Source organism: Coregonus lavaretus, assembly GCF_964263955.1.
Source record: "Coregonus lavaretus genome assembly, chromosome: 33".
Lineage (NCBI taxonomy): Eukaryota > Metazoa > Chordata > Actinopteri > Salmoniformes > Salmonidae > Coregonus > Coregonus lavaretus.
In genome coordinates, this window is record NC_140020.1 from 5325923 (window position 1) to 5348139 (window position 22217).

General features: G+C 42.0%; 1 protein-coding gene across 1 annotated transcript in view; it reads right to left on the reverse strand.

Annotated features, from left to right (window-relative positions):
• Positions 1–22217, reverse strand: part of LOC311108091 (glutamate receptor ionotropic, kainate 2) — a gene marked incomplete at both ends in the record, with an annotated part of 104979 nt that overhangs the window by 8247 nt on the left and 74515 nt on the right. The window contains 3 exons of the mRNA XM_084150732.1: positions 13511–13736; positions 14431–14648; positions 18386–18504. Of these exons, the coding sequence (XP_084006858.1) occupies positions 13511–13736; positions 14431–14648; positions 18386–18504 (563 nt within the window). The remainder of the gene's footprint in view (positions 1–13510; positions 13737–14430; positions 14649–18385; positions 18505–22217) is intronic.

Genomic DNA, 22217 nt, shown 5'->3' on the forward strand with positions numbered 1-22217 from the left:
GACGAAGGGGTGCGAGGGGAATAGGAGGCGTGGATTGAATGGCAAGCTTTTAAATGGCGGCCTGCTGTTACCGTGGTATTAGGGGGGTAAGGTGGTGCTAAATGTGGCTTTGGAGGTTTTGGGAAGGTTAAGGCAAAATAAGTTATTGAGGATTAAGATGAACTGTTGGTAATCTTCCCCTTGTTGTGAATGTATATATATATATATATACACACAGTGCATTCAGAAAGTATTCAGACCCCTTGACTTTTTCCACATTTTGTCACGTTACAGCCTTGTTCTAAAATGGATTAAATAAAATGTCCTCAATCTACACACAATACCCCATAATGACAAAGCGAAAATAGGTTTTTAGACATTTTTTCAAATGTATTAAAAATAAAAAACTGAAATACCTTATTTACATAAGTATTTAGACCCTTTGCTATGAGACTCGAAATTGAGCTCAGGTGCATCTTGTTTCCATTGATCATCCTTGAGATGTTTCTACAACTTGTTTTGAGTCCACCTGTGCTAAATTAAATTGATTGGACATGATTTGGAAAGGCACACACCTGTCTATGTAAGGTCCCACAGTTGACAGTGCATGTCAGAGCAAAAACCAAGCCATGAGGTTGAAGTAATTGTCCGTAGAGCTCCGAGACAGGATTGTGTCGAGGCACAGATCTGGGGAAAGGTACCAAAACATTTCTGCAGCATTGAAGGTCCCCAAGAACACAGTGGCCTCCATCATTCTTAAATGGAAGAAGTTTGGAACGGCAAAGACTCTTCCTTGAGCTAGCCTCCCGGCCAAACTGAGCAATCGGGGGGAGAAGGGCCTTGGTCAGGGAGGTGACCAAGAACCTGAAGGTCAGTTGTTGGGAGAGTTGGGAGAACCTTCCAGAAGGACAACCATCTCTGCAGCACTCCACCAATCAGGCCTTTATGGTAGAGCAGCCAGACGGAAGCCACTCCTCAGTAAAAGGCACATGACAGCCCGCTTGGAATTTGCCAAAAGGCACCTAAAGACTCCCAGACCGTGATGAACAAGATTCTCTGGTCTGATGAAACCAAGATTGAACACTTTGGCCTGAATGCCAAACGTCACGTCTGGAGGAAACCTGGCACCATCCCTACGGTGAAGCATGGTGGTGGCAGCATCATGCTGTGGGGATGTTTTTCAGCGGCAGGGAGACTAGTCAGGATTGAGGGAAAGATGAACAGAGCAAAGTACAGAGAGATCAGGACCTCAGACTGGGGCGAAGGTTCACCTTCCAACCGGACAACGCCCTAAACACACAGCCAAGACAACGCAGGAGTGGCTTCTGGCCAAGTCTCTGAATGTCCTTGAGTGGCCCAGCCAGAGCCCGGACTTGAACCCGATCGAACATCTCTGGAGAGACCTGAAAATAGCTGCGCTGCAACGCTTCTCATTCAACCTGACAGACCTTGAGAGGATCTGCAGAGAAGAATGGGAGAAACTCCCCAAATACAGGTGTGCCAAGCTTGTAGCATCATACCCGGTTAAATAAAGGTGAAATAAAAAAATAAAATAAACAAATACCCAAGAAGACTTGAGGTTGTAATCACTGCCAAAGGTGCTTCAACAAAGTACTGAGTAAAGGGTATGAATACTTATGTAAATGTCATATTTCAGTTTTATTTGTAATACATTTGCAACTATTTCTAAAAACCTGTTTTTGCTTTGTCATTATTGGTTGTTGTGTGTAGATTGATGAGGAAAAAATTCAATTTAATTAATTTTAGAATAAGGCTGTAATGTAACAACATGTGAAAAGAGTCAAGGGGTCTGAATACTTTCCAAATGCACTGCATATACACTACCAGTCAAAAGTTTGGACACACCTGCTTATTTCAGGTTTTTTCTTTATTTGTAAAAAAATTTACGTTGTAGAATAATAGTGAAGACATCAAAACTATGAAATAACAAATTTTCTTTATTTGTACAATTTTTTACATTGTAGAATAATAGTGAAGACATCAAAACTATGATATAACACATAGGGAATCATGTAGTTGAGATTCTTCAAGCTGGTTGAGATTCTTCAAATAGCCACCCTTTGCCTTGATGACAGCTTTGCACACTCTTGGCATTCTCTCAACCAGCTTCATGAGGTAGTCACATGGAATGCATTTCAATTAACAGGTTTGCCTTGTTAAAAGTTAATTTGTGGAATTGATTTCCTTCTTAATGCATTTGAGCCAATTAGTTGTGTTGTGACAAGGTAGGGGGGGTATACAGAAGATAGCACTAATTGGTAAAAGACCAAGTCCATATTATGGCAAGAACAGCTCAAATAAGCAAAGAGAAACGACAGTCCATCATTACTTTAAGACATGAAGGTCAGTCAATATGGAACATTTCAAGAACTTTGAAAGTTTCTTCATGTGCAGTCGCAAAAACCATCAAGCGCTATGATGAAACTGGCTCTCATGAGGCCGCCACAGGAATGGAAGTCCCAAAGTTACCTCTGCTGCAGAGGATAAGTTCATTAGAGATACCAGCCTCAGAAATTGCAGCCCAAATAAATCCTTCACAGAGTTCAAGGAACAGAGACATCTCAACATCAACTGTTCAGAGGGGACTGAGTGAATCAGGCCTTCATGGTCGAATTTCTGCAAAGAAACCACTACAAAGGACACCAATAATAAGAAGAGACCTGCTTGGGCCAAGGAACACAAGCAATGGACATTAGACCGGTGGAAATGTGTCCAAATTGGAGATTTGTATTTTTTTGAGACGCGTTGTGGGTGAACGGATGATCTCCGCATGTGTAGTTCCCACCGTGAAGCATGGAGGAGGAGGTGTTACGGTGTGGGGGTGCTTTGCTGGTGACACTGTCTGTGATTTATTTAGTATTCAAGGCACACTTAACCAGCATGGCTACCACAGCATTTTACAGCAATACGCCATCCCATTTGGTTTAGGCTTAGTGGGACTATAATTTGTTTTTCAACAGGACAATGACCCAACACACTTCCAGGCTGTGTAAGGGCTATTTTACAAAGAAGGAGAGTGATGGAGTGATGCATCAAATGACCTGGCCTCCACAATCCCCCAACCTCAACCCAATTGAGATGGTTTGGGATGAGTCGGACGGCAGAGTGAAGGATAAGCAGCCAACAAGTGCTCAGCATATGTGGGAAGTCCTTCAAGACTGTTGGAAAAGCATTCCAGGTGAAGCTGGTTGAGAGAATGCCATGAGTGTGCAAAGCTGTTATCAAGGCAAAGGGTGGCTATTTGAATATAAAATATATTTTGAGTTGTTTAACACTTTTTTGGTTACTACATGATCCCATATGTGTTATTTCATAGTTTTGATGTCTTCCCTATTATTCTACAATGTAAAAAACTGTAAAAAATAAAGAAAAACCCATGAATGAGTAGATGTGTCCAAACGTTTGACTGGTACTGTGTGTGTGTATCTACAGTGGGGAGAACAAGTATTTGATACACTGCCGATTTTGCAGGTTTTCCTACTTACAAAGCATGTAGAGGTCTGTAATTTTTTATCATAGGTACACTTCAACTGTGAGAGACGGAATCTAACACAAAAATCCAGAAAATCACATTGTATGATTTTTAAGTAATTCATTTGCATTTTATTGCATGACATAAGTATTTGATACATCAGAAAAGCAGAACTTAATATTTGGTACAGAAACCTTTGTTTGCAATTACAGAGATCATACGTTTCCTGTAGGTCTTGACCAGGTTTGCACACACTGCAGCAGGGATTTTGGCCCACTCCTCCATACAGACCTTCTCCAGATCCTTCAGGTTTCGGGGCTGTCGCTGGGCAATAAGGACTTTCAGCTCCCTCCAAAGATTTTCTATTGGGTTCAGGTCTGGAGACTGGCTAGACCACTCCAGGACCTTGAGATGCTTCTTACAGAGCCACTCTTTAGTTGCCATGGCTGTGTGTTTCGGGTCGTTGTCATGCTGGAAGACCCAGCCACGACCCATCTTCAATGCTCTTACTGAGGGAAGGAGGTTGTTGGCCAAGATCTCGCAATACATGGCCCCATCCATCCTCCCCTCAATACGGTGCAGTCGTCCTGTCCCCTTTGCAGAAAAGCATTCCCAAAGAATGATGTTTCCACCTCCATGCTTCACGGTTGGGATGGTGTTCTTGGGGTTGTACTCATCCTTCTTCTTCCTCCAAACACGACGAGTGGAGTTTAGACCAAAAAGCTCTATTTTTGTCTCATCAGACCACATGACCTTCTCCCATTCCTCCTCTGGATCATCCAGATGGTCATTGGCAAACTTCAGATGGGCCTGGACATGCGCTGGCTTGAGCAGGGGGACCTTGCGTGCGCTGCAGGATATTAATCCATGACGGAGTAGTGTGTTACTAATGGTTTTCTTTGAGACTGTGGTCCCAGCTCTCTTCAGGTCATTGACCAGGTCCTGCCGTGTAGTTCTGGGCTGATCCCTCACCTTCCTCATGATCATTGATGCCCCACAAGGTGAGATCTTGCATGGAGCCCCAGACCGAGGGTGATTGACCGTCATCTTGAACATTTTCTAATAATTGCGCCAACAGTTGTTGACTTCTCACCAAGCTGCTTGCCTATTGTCCTGTAGCCCATCCCAGCCTTGTGCAGGTCTACAATTTTATCCCTGATGTCCTTACACAGCTCTCTGGTCTTGGCCATTGTGGAGAGGTTGGAGTCTGTTTGATTGAGTGTGTGGACAGGTGTCTTTTATACAGGTAACGAGTTCAAACAGGTGCAGTTAATACAGGCAATGAGTGGAGAACAGGAGGGCTTCTTACAGAAAAAATAACAGGTCTGTGAGAGCCGGAATTCTTACTGGTTGGTAGGTGATCAAATACTTATGTCATGCAATAAAATGCAAATTAATTACTTAAAAATCATACATTGTGATTTTCTGGACTTTTGTTTTAGATTCCGTCTCTCACAGTTGAAGTGTACCTATGATAAAAATTACAGATCTCTACATGCTTTGTAAGTAGGAAAACCTGCAAAATCGGCAGTGTATCAAATACTTGTTCTCCCCACTGTATATACAGTGAGGGAAAAAAGTATTTGATCCTCTGCTGATTTTGTATGTTTGCAAACTGACAAAGAAATGATCAGTCAATAATTTTAATGGTAGGTTTATTTGAACAGTGAGAGACAGAATAACACAAAATAAATCCAGAAAAACGCATGTCAAAAATGTTATAAAATGATTTGCATTTTAATGAGGGAAATAAGTATTTGACCCCCTCTCAATCATTAAGATTTCTGGCTCCCAGGTGTCTTTTATACAGGTAACGAATAATAATTATACTAATAATATGCCATTTAGCAGACGCTTTTATCCAAAGCGACTTACAGTCATGCGTGCATACATTTTTGCGTATGGGTGGTCCCGGGGATCGAACCCACTACCTTGGCGTTGCAAGCGCCGTGCTCTACCAGCTGAGCTACAGAGGACCACAAAATTAGCAGGGGATCAAATACTTTTTTCCCTCGAGCTGAGATTAGGAGCACGCTCTTAAAGGGAGTGCTCCTAATCTCAGCTTGTTACCTGTATAAAAGACACCTGTCCACAGATGCAATCAATCAATCAGATTCCAAACTCTCAAACGTACAAAATCAGCAGGGGATCAAATACTTTTTTCCCTCACTGTATATATATACAGTGGGGAAAAAAAGCATTTAGTCAGCCACCAATTGTGCAAGTTCTCCCACTTAAGAAGATGAGAGAGGCCTGTAATTTTCATCATAGGTACACGTCAACTATGACAGACAAATTGAGAAAATAAAATCCAGAATATCACATTGTAGGATTTTTAATTAATTTATTTGAAAATTATGGTGGAAAATAAGTATTTGGTCACCTACAAACAAGCAAGATTTCTGGCTCTCACAGACCTGTAACTTCTTCTTTAAGAGGCTCCTCTGTCCTCCACTCGTTACCTGTATTAATGGCACCTGTTTGAACTTGTTATCAGTATAAAAGACACCTGTCCACAACCTCAAACAGTCACACTCCAAACTCCACTATGGCCAAGACCAAAGAGCTGTCAAAGGACACCAGAAACAAAATTGTAGACCTGCACCAGGCTGGGAAGACTGAATCTGCAATAGGTAAGCAGCTTGGTTTGAAGAAATCAACTGTGGGAGCAATTATTAGGAAATGGAAGACATACAAGACCACTGATAATCTCCCTCGATCTGGGGCTCCACACAAGGTAGTGGGTTCGATCCCCGGGACCACCCATACACAAAAAAAAAAAATGTATGCACGCATGACTGTAAGTCGCTTTGGATAAAAGCGTCTGCTAAATGGCATATTATTATTATTATTATTATCTCACCCTGTGGGGTCAAAATGATCACAAGAACGGTGAGCAAAAATCCCAGAACCACACGGGGGGACCTAGTGAATGACCTACAGAGAGCTGGGACCAAAGTAACAAAGCCTACCATCAGTAACACACTACGCCGCCAGGGACTCAAATCCTGCAGTGCCAGACGTGTCCCCCTGCTTAAGACAGTACATGTCCAGGCCCGTCTGAAGTTTGCTAGAGTGCATTTGGATGATCCAGAAGAGGATTGGGAGAATGTCATATGGTCAGATGTAACCAAAATATAACTTTTTGGTAAAAACTCAACTCGTCGTGTTTGGAGGACAAAGAATGCTGAGTTTTATCCAAAGAACACCATACCTACTGTGAAGCATGGGGGTGGAAACATCATGCTTTGGGGCTGTTTTTCTGCAAAGGGACCAGGACGACTGATCCGTGTAAAGGAAAGAATGAATGGGGCCATGTATCGTGAGATTTTGAGTGAAAACCTCCTTCCATCAGCAAGGGCATTGAAGATGAAACGTGGCTGGGTCTTTCAGCATGACAATGATCCCAAACACACCGCCCGGACAACGAAGGAGTGGCTTCGTAAGAAGCATTTCAAGGTCCTGGAGTGGCCTAGCCAGTCTCCAGATCTCAACCCCATAGAAAATCTTTGGAGGGAGTTGAAAGTCCGTGTTGCCCAGCGACAGCCCCAAAACATCACTGCTCTAGAGGAGATCTGCATGGAGGAATGGGCCAAAATACCAGCAACAGTGTGTGAAAACCTTGTGAAGACTTACAGAAAACGTTTGACCTGTGTCATTGCCAACAAAGGGTATATAACAAAGTATTGAGAAACTTTTGTTATTGACCAAATACTTATTTTCCACCATAATTTGCAAATAAATTCATAAAAAATCCTACAATGTGATTTTCTGGTTTTTTTCCTCATTTTGTCTGTCATAGTTGACGTGAACCTATGATGAAAATTACAGGCCTCTCTCATCTTTTTAAGTGGGAGAACTTGCACAATTGGTGGCTGACTAAATACTTTTTTCCCCCACTGTATTCCATTATCGATACCGGGTTCCACTAGTAATAAACATACATAGAAATATACCCAGTTTATTAGGTACACCCATCTAGTACCGTGTCGGACCCCCCCCCCTGCCTCCAAAACAGCCTGAATTCTTCGGGGCATGGAAATGTTGCTCATTTGGTATCAAGGGACCTAACCTGTGCCAGGAAAACATTCCCCACACCATTAAACCACCGCCACCAGCCTGTACCGTTGACACCAGGCAGGATGGGGCCATGGACCCATGCTGCTTATGGCAAATCCTGTCTTTGACATCAGCATGAGGCAACAGGAACCTGGGATTCGTCAGACCAGGCAATGTTTTTCCACTCCTCAATTGTCCAGTGTTGGTGATCGCGTGGCCACTGGAGCCGCTTCTTCTTCTTTAGAGCTGATAGGAGTGGAACCCGGTGTGGTCGTCTGATGCAATAGCCCATCAAACAAGGACCGATGAGTTGTGCGTTCTGAGATGCCATTCTGTACACCTCTGTTGTACCGTTATTTTCCTGTTAGTGGCCCACCTGTTAGCTTGCACGTTCCATGACATTCTCTTTCTTTTCGCAAACAAGACTGCCGCTGACTGGATGCTTTTTGTTTGTCGCACCATTCTCTTTAAACCCCTAGACACTGTTGTGCGTGAAATGCCCAGGAGGCCAGACGTTTCTGAGGTACTGGAACCGGCGCTCCTGGTATCAACGATCATACCACGCTCAAAGTGGCTTACGCCAGTCGTTTTTCCCATTCTAACGTTCAATTGAACAGTAACTGAATGCCTCGATGCCTGTCTGCCTGCTTTATATAGCAAGCCACGGCCACATGACTCACTGTCTGTAGGAGCAAACCATTTTTGTGAACGGGGTGGTGTACTGTACCTACTAAACTGGCCACTGAGTGTAGAAGAACAAAATGGAACAGAGCAGGCAGGCAATAGGAGACAATCTAGCAGTGTGTCTGATGTCATTCCTGTTGATCACCGATACTCTGCAGCACGCGATGTGTGTGTGTGTGTGTGTGTGTGTGTGTGTGAGACCGAGAGAGAGAGAGTGTGTGTGTGTTACTGTCTGTTCTAGATAGGATTTTTGATGCATAGAGCATGAACGTGAGAGAAGAAATGGTGCTATCGTGTGTATGTGTAAACATAAGGCATAGTGAGCCACAGCGAGTTTGTTTTGCAGAACATCGTTTTCACCTCATGTTGCTACAGTGCTGGCAATCATGGCATTGAAATAACAGCCGAGTCATATCAGCAACACACAGTATCCCTGCAGACCCATAACCACCCCTACTAATCAACAGTGGACAGGTCCAGATGTGAAAAGGGAGAATGTTTTGATGGCCTTCATAATGCTGGTGAAGGATGAGGCCATTATGGTGTAGGGGCAGGGGGGTTGCAGTGTTGTCTGCAGCCTAATCACTAACCCTAGAATTAGAAAACACTAGCAACAGCTTTCCTCCTGTTTCCCCTGGAGCCCATGAGATGTGACCTGCATACATACAGTATACAGTATACACTATGGGACATATCAAGCATCTCAGAGTAGGCGTGCTGATCTAGAATCTAGGTACCCCCTTTCCATGAGATTTTGTTCATTATGATCCAAAATATGATATTTTTCAGGAATACTGGCCCAGCACCTTCTATGTTGTACAGAATCTTTACATGCCAAGGAAAAAGGTTGCCCCAACAGAAAAAGCTGAGCATACAGTGCTTTGTAAAAGTCTTCATCCCCCTTGGCGTTAGTCCTATTTTGTTGCATTACAACCTGTAATTTAAATGGATTTTTATTTGGATTTCATGTAATGGACATACACAAAATAATCCAAATTGGTGAAGTGAAATGAAAAAAATAACTTGTTTCAAAAAATTCTAAAAAATAAATAACGGAAAAGTGGTGCGTGCATATGTATTCACCCCCTTTGCTGTGAAGCCCCTAAATAAAATCTGGTGCAACCAATTACCTTCAGCAGTCACATATTAGTTAAATAAAGTCCACCTGTGTGCAATCTAAGTGTCACATGATCTGTCACATGATTTCAGTATATATACACCTGTTCTGAAAGGCCCCAGAGTCTGCAACACCACTAAGCAAGCAGCACCATGAAGACCAAGGAGCTCTCCAAACAGGTCAGGGACAAAGTTGTGGAGAAGTACAGATCAGGGTTGGGTTATAAAACAATATCCGAAACTTTGAACATCCCACGGAGCACCATTAAATCCATTATAAAAAAATTGAAAGAACATGGCACCACAACAAACCTGCCAAGAGAGGGCCGCCCACCAAAACTCACGGACCAGGCAAGGAGGGCATTAATCAGAGAGGCAATAAAGAGACAAAAGATAACCCTGAAGGAGCTGCAAAGCTCCACAGCTGAGATTGGAGTATCTGTCCATAGGACCACTTTAAGCCATACACTCCACAGAGCTGGGCTTTACGGAAGAGTAGCCAGAAAAAAGCCATTGCTTAAAGAGAAAAATAAGCAAACATGTTTGGTGTTCGCCAAAAGGCATGTGGGAGACTCCCCAAACATATGGAAGAAGGTACTCTGGTCAGATGAGACTAAAATTGAGCTTTTTGGCCATCAAGGAAAACGCTATGTCTGGCGCAAACCTAACACCTCTCATCACCCCGAGAACTGTGGGGATGTTGTGGGGATGTTTTTCCATCGGCAGGGACTGGGAAACTGGTCAGAATTGAAGGAATGATGGATGGCGCTAAATACAGGGAAATTCTTGAGGGAAACCTGTTTCAGTCTTCCAGAGATTTGAGACTGGGACCAGCAGGACAATACTGCTAAAGCAACACTCGAGTGGTTTAAGGGGAAACATTTAAATGTATTGGAATGGCCTAGTCAAAGCCCAGACCTCAATCCAATTGAGAATCTGTGGTATGACTTAAAGATTGCTGTACACCAGCGGAACCCATCCAACTTGAAGGAGCTGGAGCAGTTTTGCCTTGAAGAATGGGCAAAAATCCCAGGGGCTAGATGTGCCAAGCTTATAGAGACACCCCAAGAGACTTGCAGCTGTAATTGCTGCAAAACTGAGCGAAAACTGTTACTTCGTGATCCTGTAGCTATCTATGTCGGGCATGCTATTTTCACATGTCAAGCTGTACAAATCAAATCAAAGTTTATTATAAGTACAATTGTCTTAATTTGTAGGGAAATCCTAGATACTGTGTGAAATTCCTAGAAATCTTACTTATTGTCCATTTCCCCTTCACTTTAACCCTTACCTCCCGACCTCATTCATAACACTTAATTGTTCTACCCTTTCAGTTATGCATACAGTGCATTAGCCCTATCTGTCTCCAACCGTCCAAACTCCAACCTTTATCTATCAGCTTGCTCTGATATACAGTGACTTGCGAAAGTATTCACCCCCCTTGGCATTTTTCCTATTTTGTTGCCTTACAACCTGGAATTAAAATTGATTTTTTGGGAGTTAGTATCATTTGATTTACACATCATGCCTACCACTTTGAAGATGCTAAATATTTGGTGTTCTAGGGGTGATGAGAGGTGTTGGGTTTGCGCCAGAAATAGCGTTTTCCTTGATGGCCAAAAAGCTAAATTTTCGTCTCATCTTACCAGAGAACCTTCTTCCATATGTTTGGGGAGTCTCCCACATGCCTTTTGGCGAACACCAAACGTGTTTGCTTATTTTTTTCTTTAAGCAATGGCTTTTTTCTGGCCACTCTTCCGTAAAGCCCAGCTCTGTGGAGTGTATGGCTTAAAGTGGTCCTATGGACAGATACTCCAATCTCCACTGTGGAGCTTTGCAGCTCCTTCAGGGTTATCTTTTGTCTCTTTGTTGCCTCTGATGAATGCCATCCTTGCCTGGTCCGTGAGTTTTGGTGGGCGGCCCTCTCTTGGCAGGTTTGTTGTGGTGCCATATCTTTCAATTTTTTAATAATGGATTTAATGGTACTCTGTGTGATGTTCAAAGTTGTAGATATTTTTTTATAACCCAACCCTGATCTGTACTTCTCCACAACTTTGTCCCTGACCTGTTTGGAGAGCTCCTTGGTCTTCATGGTGCCGCTTGCTTGGTGGTGCCCCTTGCTTAGTGGTGTTGCAGACTCTGGGGCCTATACAGTTGAAGTCTGAAGTTTACATACACTTAGGTTGGAGTCATTAAAACTCGTTTTTTATACCACTCCACAAAGTTCTTGTTAACAAACTATAGTTTTGGCAAGTCGGTTAGGAAATCTACTTTGTGCATGACAAAAAGTAATTTTTCCAACAATTGTTTACAGACAGATTATTTCACTTATAATTCACTGTATCACAATTCCAGTGGGTCAGAAGTTTACATACACTAAGTTGACTGTTCCTTTAAACAGCTTGGAAAATTCCAGAAAATGATGTCATGGCTTTAGAAGCTTCTGATAGGCTAATTGACATAATTTGAGTCAATTGGAGGTGTACCTGTGGATGTATTTCAAGGCCTACCTTCAAACTCAGTGCCTCTTTGCTTGATATCATGGGAAACTCAAAAGAAATCAGCCAAGACCTCAGAAAAAAAATTGTAGACCTCCACAAGTCTGGTTCATCCTTGGGAGCAATTTCCAAATGCCTGAAGGTACCACGTTCATCTGTACAAACAATAGTACGCAAGTAGAAACACCATGGGACCACTCAGCCGTCATACCGCTCAGGAAGGAGACGCGTTCTGTCTCCGAGAGATGAACGTACTTTGGTGCGAAAAGTGCAAATAAATCCCAGAACAACAGCAAAGGACCTTGTGAAGATGCTGGTGGAAACAGGTACAAAAGTATCTATAGGAAGAAGCCACTGCTCCAAAACCACCATAAAAAAGCCAGACTACGGTTTGCTACTGCACATGGGGACAAATATCATACTTTTTGGAGAAATGTCCTCTGGTCTGATGAAACAAAAATAGAACTGTTTGGCCATAATGACCATCGTTATGTTTGGAGGAAAAAGGGGGTTACTTGCAAGCCGAAGAACGCCATCCCAACCGTGAAGCACGGGGGTGGCAGCATCATGCTGTGGGGGTGCTTTGCTGCAGGAGGGACTGGTGCACTTCACAAAATAGATGGCATCACGAGGAAGGTAAATTATGTGGATATATTGAATCAACATCTCAAGACATCAGTCAGGAAGTTAAAGCTTGGTCGCAAATTGTTCTTCCAAATGGACAATGACCCCAAGCATACTTCCAAAGTTGTGGCAAAATGGCTTAAAGACAACAAAGTCAAGGTATTGGAGTGGCCATCACAAAGGTCTGAACTCAATCCTACAGAAAATTTGTGGGCAGAACTGAAAAAGCGTGTGCGAGCAAGGAGGCCTACAAACCTGACTCAGTTACACCAGCTCTGTCAGAAGGAATGGGCTAAACTTCACCCAACTTATTATGGGAAGCTTGTGGAAGGCTACCCGAAACGTTTGACCCAAATTAAACAATTTAAAGGCAATGCTACCAAATACTAATTGAGTGTATGTAAACTTCTGACCCACTGGGAATGTGATGAAAGAAATAAAAGCAGAAATAAATAAATCTCTCTACAATTATTCGGACATTTCACATTCTTAAAATAAAGTGGTGATCCTAACTGACCTAAGACAGGGAATTTTTACTAGGATTAAATGATAGGAATTGTGAATAACTGAGTTTAAATGTATTTGGCTAAGGTGTATGTAAACTTCCGACTTCAACTGTATACTGAAATCATGTGACAGATCATGTGACACTTAGATTGCACACAGGTGGACTTTATTTAACTAATTATGTGACTTCTGAAAGTAATTGGTTGCACCAGATCTTATTTAGGGGCTTCATAGCAAAGGGGGTGAATACATACGCACACACCACTTTTCCATTATTAATTTTTTTGAATTTTTTGAAACAAGTTATTTTTTTCATTTCACTTCATCAATTTGGATTATTTTGTGTATGTCCATTACATGAAATCTAAATAAAAATCAATTTAAATTACAGGTTGTAATGCAACAAAATAGGAAAAATGCCAAGGGGGATGAATACTTTTGCAATGCACTGAACATTGCCATTTACAGGTAGAAGGGGATATAGGAGATATAAGCGATTTAGCCAATATGGACGATAGACTATATAGACGACAAGGACAATATGCGTTACCCATGGGCGTCCCTACTCCATAGGCCTTGGAGTCGATGAGGCCTCCTATCTGGGTGAGGTTGCAGTTGCGCTGGGTGACGAACTCTATGGTTGTGGACTCCATGAGGAAGGCGTAGTCAGAGGTGAGCACGCGCTGGATGCCTGCATCTATGTCTTTCACCATCACTGACGATCGCCGGCTGTTCATGAACTCCCACATCTTGTCATAGGTGGAGATCTTAGTCTTCTGCGAAACGACCGGAGGAAGAAAGCATGACAGATGCAGGAATTCCGACTCTTCTAATGATATTAATTAATAAATGATTGGATGTACAGTATATAGCGCTGGCCTTTAACAGTAGCTCAAAGTGCTTGACATAGTATGTGGAAATGAACTTCTCCACCGCCAATCAGAGTCTAGTTGCTCTAAAGCAGGGTTGAGTCCAACCCTTCTTCTAGAGATCTGCCATCCTGCAAGCTTTCGCTCCAACACAAATATATCATACCTGATTCTACTAAAGGCTACTAAATTCTACTAAGGCTCCTCATCAGAACCTTAACCAGCTGAATCAGGTGTGTTACATTTGAGTAGGAGCAAAAGCCTGCATACCCAGGAGTTCTCCAGGAGGTGGGTTGGCCACCCTTGCCTTAAAGGAGTATTTTAGGGATGTCTTTCTCCACAGCAGACAGCTATTAAAATGACTAGCACTTTCCATGTCAATGTGACCATGTCAAATAAAGTGTTACCATGCTGGATTAAACGGCTTTGCAAGAAGTACGATGTAAAGAACAATAATAACAATAATAACTTGGATGAAAAATATTAATATTTTCAACAGCATAAGAAAACCCCTTTTGAACTGGTTTCTCCCCAACCACAACCACAACACCTCAGAAGACCACTTGTTATAGACAGCCCAATGGTATGCCCAGCTAGCTACCTTGAAGAATGTCATGGTTGATCCGTCTTCCACCACTCCGTACAGGATCTTGGTCTGTTTGGCCAGGTCGTCGGCCGAGTCGATGGGCGACTCCATGCGCTCCACGGTGAGGAAGGCAGCCAGGTTGGCCGTGTAGGAGGAGATGATGATCAGGGTGAAGAACCACCAGATGCCTCCCACAATCCTGGTGGACAAGGCCTTGGGCATGAGCTCTGAGCCTGGGTTAGAAGGGGAGGAAAGGGGGTAGGAAGTGGAGACAGATAGACAGACTTCCAGAAGATGCAGCTGGGAGAAGATATCTCAATGGAGAAGATATCCACACACTGTAGTGGGCAGCATCTACAAAGATCTGTGGGAGTTGTTTGGGGTGTATATTGAGTTGTTTGGGGTGTATATTGAGTTGTTTTGTATGTATATTGAGTTATTTGGTGTGTATATTGAGTTGTTTGGGGTGTATATTGAGTTGTTTGGGGTGTATATTGAGTTGTTTGGTGTGTATATTGAGTTGTTTGGGGTGTATATTGAGTTGTTTGGGGTGTATATTGAGTTATTTGGGGTGTATATTGAGTTATTTGGTGTGTATATTGAGTTGTTTGGGGTGTATATTGAGTTGTTTGGGGTATATATTGAGTTGTTTGGGGTGTATATTGAGTTGTTTGGGGTGTATATTGTGTACTGCGGATCATCCGGGAGTAGGCCGAATCCAGGCACCTGAGACTGTTCGTCCGAGACTAAGAATGGTTGATAGATGTTGTACTAAAGCTGGGACTTGGGAATTAGGGGGCTGGTTTCCCAGACCAGATGAAGCCTACTCCTGGACAAAAAAGCATGTTGAATGGAGAATATCCGTTGACAGAGAATTTTTGTCCTAAAATAGGCTTCACCTGGTCCAGGAAAGGTGTACTCATTCAACTTACCGTCCGTTATCACAAATGAGTCACATCTTTGAACTTACATGTACAACTTTTACAATAAACAACTTTTGTGGAAACAGACAACGTGGTTGGGTCTGACTGTCATGTACCCAAGGTAACCTCACATCCTGACCCCATGTCCCACTACTCTCTGGGTGCTGATTGGCTGCGGGCAATGGGAGAGTACTCTGTGTAGTGGCACCTGACACCAACCTGTCATAGTTTTTTTTTTTGGGGTGGCTCAGCTTCAACATTGCAAATAGATAGAGGCTTCTATCAATGTAATTGTCTGCATCATTTCCAATCCCCCATATATATACAGTGGGGAGAACAAGTATTTGATACACTGCCGATTTTGCAGGTTTTCCTACTTACAAAGCATGTAGAGGTCTGTAATTGTTAACATAGGTACACTTCAACTGTGAGAGACATAATCTAAAACAAAAATCCAGAAAATCACATTGTATGATTTTTAAGTAATTAATTTGCATTTTATTGCATGACATAAGTATTTGATACATCAGAAAAGCAGAACTTAATATTTGGTACAGAAACCTTTGTTTGCAATTACAGAGATCATACGTTTCCTGTAGGTCTTGACCAGGTTTGAACACACTGCAGCAGGGATTTTGGTCCACTCCTCCATACAGACCTTCTCCAGATCCTTCAGGTTTCGGGGCTGTCGCTGGGCAATACAGACTTTCAGCTCCCTCCAAAGATTTTCTATTGGGTTAAGGTCTGGAGACTGGCTAGGCCACTCCAGGACCTTGAGATGCTTCTTACGGAGCCACTCCTTAGTTGCCCTGGCTGTGTGTTTCGGGTCGTTGTCATGCTGGAAGACCCAGCCACGACCCATCTTCAATGCTCTTACTGAGGGAAGGAGGTTGTTGGCCAAGATCTCGCGATACATGGCCCCATCCATCCTCCCCTCAATACGGTGCAGTCTTCCTGTCCCCTTTGCAGAAAAGCAGCCCCAAAGAATGATGTTTCCGCCTCCATGCTTCACGGTTGGGATGGTGTTCTTGGGGTTGTACTCATCCTTCTTCTTCCTCCAAACACGGCGAGTGGAGTTTAGACCAAAAAGCTCTATTTTTGTCTCATCAGACCACATTACCTTCTCCCATTCCTCCTCTGGATCATCCAGATGGTCATTGGCAAACTTCAGACGGGCCTGGACATGCGCTGGCTTGGGCAGGGGGACCTTGCGTGCGCTGCAGGATTTTAATCCATGACGGCGTAGTGTGTTACTAATGGTTTTCTTTGAGACTGTGGTCCCAGCTCTCTTCAGGTCATTGACCAGGTCCTGCCATGTAGTTCTGGGCTGATCCCTCACCTTCCTCATGATAATTGATGCCCCACAAGGTGAGATATTGCATGGAGCCCCAGACCAAGGGTGATTGACCGTCATCTTGAACTTCTTCCATTTTCTAATAATTGCGCCAAAAGTTGTTGCCTTCTCACCAATCTGCCTGCCTATTGTCCTGTAGCCCATCCCAGCCTTGTGCAGGTCTACAATTTTATCCCTGATGTCCTTACACAGCTCTCTAGTCTTGGCCATTGTGGAGAGGTTGGAGTCTGTTTGATTGAGTGTGTGGACAGGTGTCTTTTATACAGGTAACGAGTTCAAACAGGTGCAGTTAATACAGGTAATGAGTGGAGAACAGGAGGGCTTCTTAAAGAAAAACTAACAGGTCTGTGAGAGCCGGAATTCTTACTGGTTGGTAGGTGATCAAATACTTATGTCATGCAATAAAATGCAAATTAATTACTTAAAAATCATACAATGTGATTTTCTGGATTTTTGTTTTAGATTCCGTCTCTCACAGTTGAAGTGTACCTATGTTAAAAATTACAGACCTCTACATGCTTTGTAAGTAGGAAAACCTGCAAAATCGGCAGTGTATCAAATACTTGTTCTCCCCACTGTATATATATATATATATATATATATATATATATATATATATATATATATATATATATATATATATATATATATATATATATATATATATATATATATATATATATATATATACAGTGGGGAGAACAAATATATATATATATATATACAGTGGGGAGAACAAGTATTTGATACACTGTCGATTTTGCAGGTTTTCCTACTTACAAAGCATGTAGAGGTCCACTTGGCTAACAACCTCCTTCCCTTTTTAAATAATATATATACATATATATATATATATATATATATATATATATATATATATATATATATAAAATGATAAATATCTATATTATTTTAAATATATATATATATATATATATATATAATAATATATATATATATTTTTATATATATATTTTTTCCTTTATTATTTTCCCCTAACCCTACCACCCCTCCCCTAATTGGTGTACACTAATGGACAACAACACTTAGGCTTCTACTTCCAGCGTATACACATACTATATACATTTTACGGACACAGTATATTTTACATTAGTTATCTTTTGTTTGTTTTTAGTCCCATCCTTCATATCCTTCATATTTTCCTCTTCAGCTTGCTTCTCTGTACATTCAATTTCGTCAGAAAGCAAAGTAGCATTATTATTATTGGTCCCACTTTAAATGAACTGCATCTTTTAAGGCTAAACTAAGCCTTTCATAAGCCCTTTATAAAGCATCTATAGATGCTTCATAACTCTTTTTTCTTTACACCTACACTCTTAAGAAAAAAGGCTTCCAAAAGGGTTCTTCAGCTGTCCCTATATGAGAACCCTTTTTGGCTCCAAGTAGAACCCTTTTGGATTCCATGTAGAATCCTCTGTGGAAAGGGGTCTACATGGAACCCAAAAGGGTTCTTCCTGGAACCAAAAGGGTTCTACCTGGAACCAAAAGGGTTCTCCTATGTAGACAGCCGAAGAATCCTTTTCGGTTCCTGATAACACCTTTTTTTTCTAAGAGTGTATCAGCACACACCCAGAGACCCCTGTGTGTAGCCCAGAGCCTAGCCTAAAACCTTGGCCCCCAGAGAGAGTAGGACACAGCGATAGCCACAGCACCAGCAGGCTGAGGCAACTACCTTGCTGCATGAGAGCCCCGACGCCAAACCAGAAACTATTGAGCAGCGTAAAATTGTTTTCCACCACGTCTGAGTCCGGGTTGCACGGATGGGGGTTGTACCACTCGTACGGGCTGAACCTGTGGTTGGAGAGAACACACAGACAGACAGGTCAGTCAAACAGAATAATATTAATGGCCTCTAAAATCTCTTCTCTGTCCATAAGAGAAGAACATAGCTTGAGGTCGATTCCCTAAAAATAGACATGCCCAGAGTCATATTCCTGTTAGGCTGAGAGAGGATCTAATGTCAGATGATGTGGAAGTAATACGGCTACAGGTTCATCTGCCTCACCTAAAGCCTATTCTCATAGGAAGTTGCTATAGACCACCAAGTGCTAAAAGTCAGTATTTGGACTATACTGTATGTGTGAAATGTTGGATAATGTATGTGATATCAACAGAGAGGTATATTTTCTGGGTGACCTAAATATTGACCGGTTGTCATCAAGCTGCCCACTCAAAAAGAAGCTCCTAGCTGTAACCAGTGCCTGCAATCTGGTTCAAGTCATCAGTCAACCTACCAGGGTATTTACAAACAAAACGGGAACTAAATCATCCACGTGTATTGATCACATCTTTACTAATGCTGCAGAAATCTGCTCTAAAGCAGTATCCACACCCATCGGATGTAGTGATTATAACATAATAACCATATCTAGAAAAACCAAAGTTCCAAAGACTGGACCTAAAAATGTGTATAAATGATCATACAAGAGGTTTTGCAATGATTCCTATGTCGAAGATGTGAAAAATACTTGTTGGTCTGTTGTGTGTTTTGAGGAACATCTGGACGCTGCACTTGAAGCATTTATGAAACTGCTTCTTCCGGTTACTGATAGGCATGCGCCCATCAAGAAACTGACTGTTAGAACTGCCAAATCCCCATGGATAGATGATGAATTGAAAAACAATATGGCTGAAAGGGATGAGGCAAAGGGAATAGCAAATATGTCTGACAACACAGCAGACTGGCAAACATTCAGTAGACAGAGAAATCCCGCAACTAAACTAAACAAAAAATAACAAGATACGATACTATGGAACAACGATAAATGATATAAAGAATGATAATAAAAAGCTCTGGAGTACTTTAAATGAAATTCCAGGCAAAAAAGCAAACTCGGCTCCATCCTTCATTGAGGCAGATGGCTTGTTCATAACAAAACCCTTGGATATTGCCAACCACTTTAATAAATGTTTTGTTGATAAGATTAGCAAACTTAGGTATGACATGCAAACAACAAATGCTGAGCCTTCATATTCATGCATAATGGACCAAATAACGAAAGACAAGCACTGTAGTTTTGAGTTCCACAGTGTGGGTGTGGAAGACGTGATTTTTGTTGTTGTTGCTATCTATAGATCTTTAAATAAGGCCAAATATCATCTTAATAATTTATTATTATTACATTATTATTATTATTATTATTATTATTATTATTATTATTGTGTACATCTTAGATGTACACAGACAGAAAGTGTCAGTAACATGCATGTCAGTTTCTCGTGGCTCAAAGATGAGGAGAGAATGACTGCATTACTATTGATCTTTGTGAGAGGTATTGATGTGTTGAAGATACCGAACTGTCTGTTCAATCTAGTTGGCACATAGTTCGGACACTCATCGGTACAACACAAGACATGCAACCAGAGGTCTCTTCACAGCCCCCAGTTGCAGAACAGATGCTGGGAAACGCACAGTATTAAATAGAACCATGACTACATGGAACTCCCTACCACACCAGGTAACTCAAACTAGCAATAAAACCAGTTTCAAAAACATAAAATAACACCTTACTGCACAAAGGGGACTGTGAAGAGACACAGCCATTTTATAGATCTTGTATTGTAATTTGCACTGTACTATGTAATTTATTACACCTAGATATTGTGTGTATGTAATGATATATAGGCTATGTGTGCCGTTTTACATTTATGTATTTCAGTCCTTGACTAATAATGTTCTGTACTATGTATTATGTCATGTTTCATGGCGGCAGGTAGCTTAGTGGTTAAGAGCGTTGTGCCAGTAACCGAAAGGTCGCTGGTTCTAATCCCCGAGCCGACTAGGTGAAAAATCTGTCAATGTGCCCTTGAGCAAGGCACTTAACCCTAATTGCTCCTGTAAGTCGCTCTGGATAAGAGCGTCTGCTAAATGACCTATAATTATTATGTGGACCCTAGGAAGAGTAGCTGATGCTTTTGCAGTGGCTAATGGGGGATCCTAATAAATACCAAATAAATAGCAAATACCTGTGTTGTAGTACTCGAGACCGAGAGTCCGTTCTCGAGACCACATATTGAGTGTCTCTGTCTTGTCTCAGATACATTTGTACTCGGTCTTGACTCGGTCTCGGACAGTGAGGACTCCAAATTTTTGCAGAGACCAGTGGAGTAAAACACTCCTAATTATCAGCTTCCATTCAGTCAGCGCATAAAACCGTTTAGCCAGGCCAAATATATGCACTCCTTTATTGAAACATGAATGTCTTACCAGCCTTTATATCTATTAAAGATATGTTTGCGCAGTGAAGAACCTATAGGCCTTCAGTGTGTAACAGGTTCGTGATTCTGAAAGGACAGCAACCGCAATACCAGCGCACTCATGTAGGAGAGTGCACTTTTTGTAAAACACAAAGGGCCAGTGGTGTAGTGGAGGCTATACGCAGGTATAAGCCATATAGCCACATTTTTTTCCAGTGGGTATTGCTTATACTCACTTTTTAATTCCTACTGATGTGTATCAAAGTTGTGTAGTGGAGGTGTGCGACTTATCAATTATGTAGTACAATAGAGAAATCATGCACAAAGCAGCCTACACAATCGCAAAGCACGTGAAATATATTTACATGCGCGCTGCACACATAGCCTAGTTTCAGCGGAATATCATCTGCAGGCAGCAAGAGTGTGTAGCTCTCAACTTGTTTTGGCATGGAGCAGCTCACAGAAGAATGACATCGGTAGCTGATAGGGTAGACAAGACGTTTCAACTTATGATCTCTACCAGTAAATGCTAACTAAGGCAACAATGGGTATGCAAACCAGGTATTGAAAAGGTCTGAAGTGTTGGTTAGTAGGCTATTTGTGATGTGCAATTGTCATCATGTGCTGTTTGCATCCGGGGTGTAGATATGGATGGGTCTGGGTGGACAGAGGCCCACACACTGGGGAGCCAGGCCCTGACAGGCACACCCAATCAGATTGATGTGGTTTAAGCATTGTTGTGGACTTAGATCATCAAATGTGTATTTTTTTCATTTAAAGGAAAAAGGTGTGATTTTGAGAGTGAAAATCTGACAAATCTATAGGAAAACTCATAAAAATCCATAGGAAAACAGGCTTTTTGACACAGGGTGCCTATCCTTCGATGGGCGGGCTGTTTGGGAACTTTTTGGCAAAATTAGAGCGTACCCACTTCTCCAGGCACCACTACACCACTGGATAGACAGCAGTCACACACAGCATGATGTTAAAGGATAAGCAGAAGGATGAGGAGGCTACAATTCCCCATTGTTTATCAGTGCAATTTTGACGGCCGACTAGCTGAAAAAGTTTGAGAGGTTTTATGTAATGTTCCTTCTTTAGATTGTATTTATTATTTATATTTAACCCTTATTTTACCAAGTAAGTTGACTGAGAACACATTCTCATTTACAGCAACGACCTGGGGAATAGTTACAGGTAAGAGGAGGGGGGATGAATGAGCCAATCGGAAGCTGTGGATGATTAGGTGGCCATGATGGTATGAGGGCCAGATTGGGAATTTAGCCAGGACACCGGGGTTAACAACC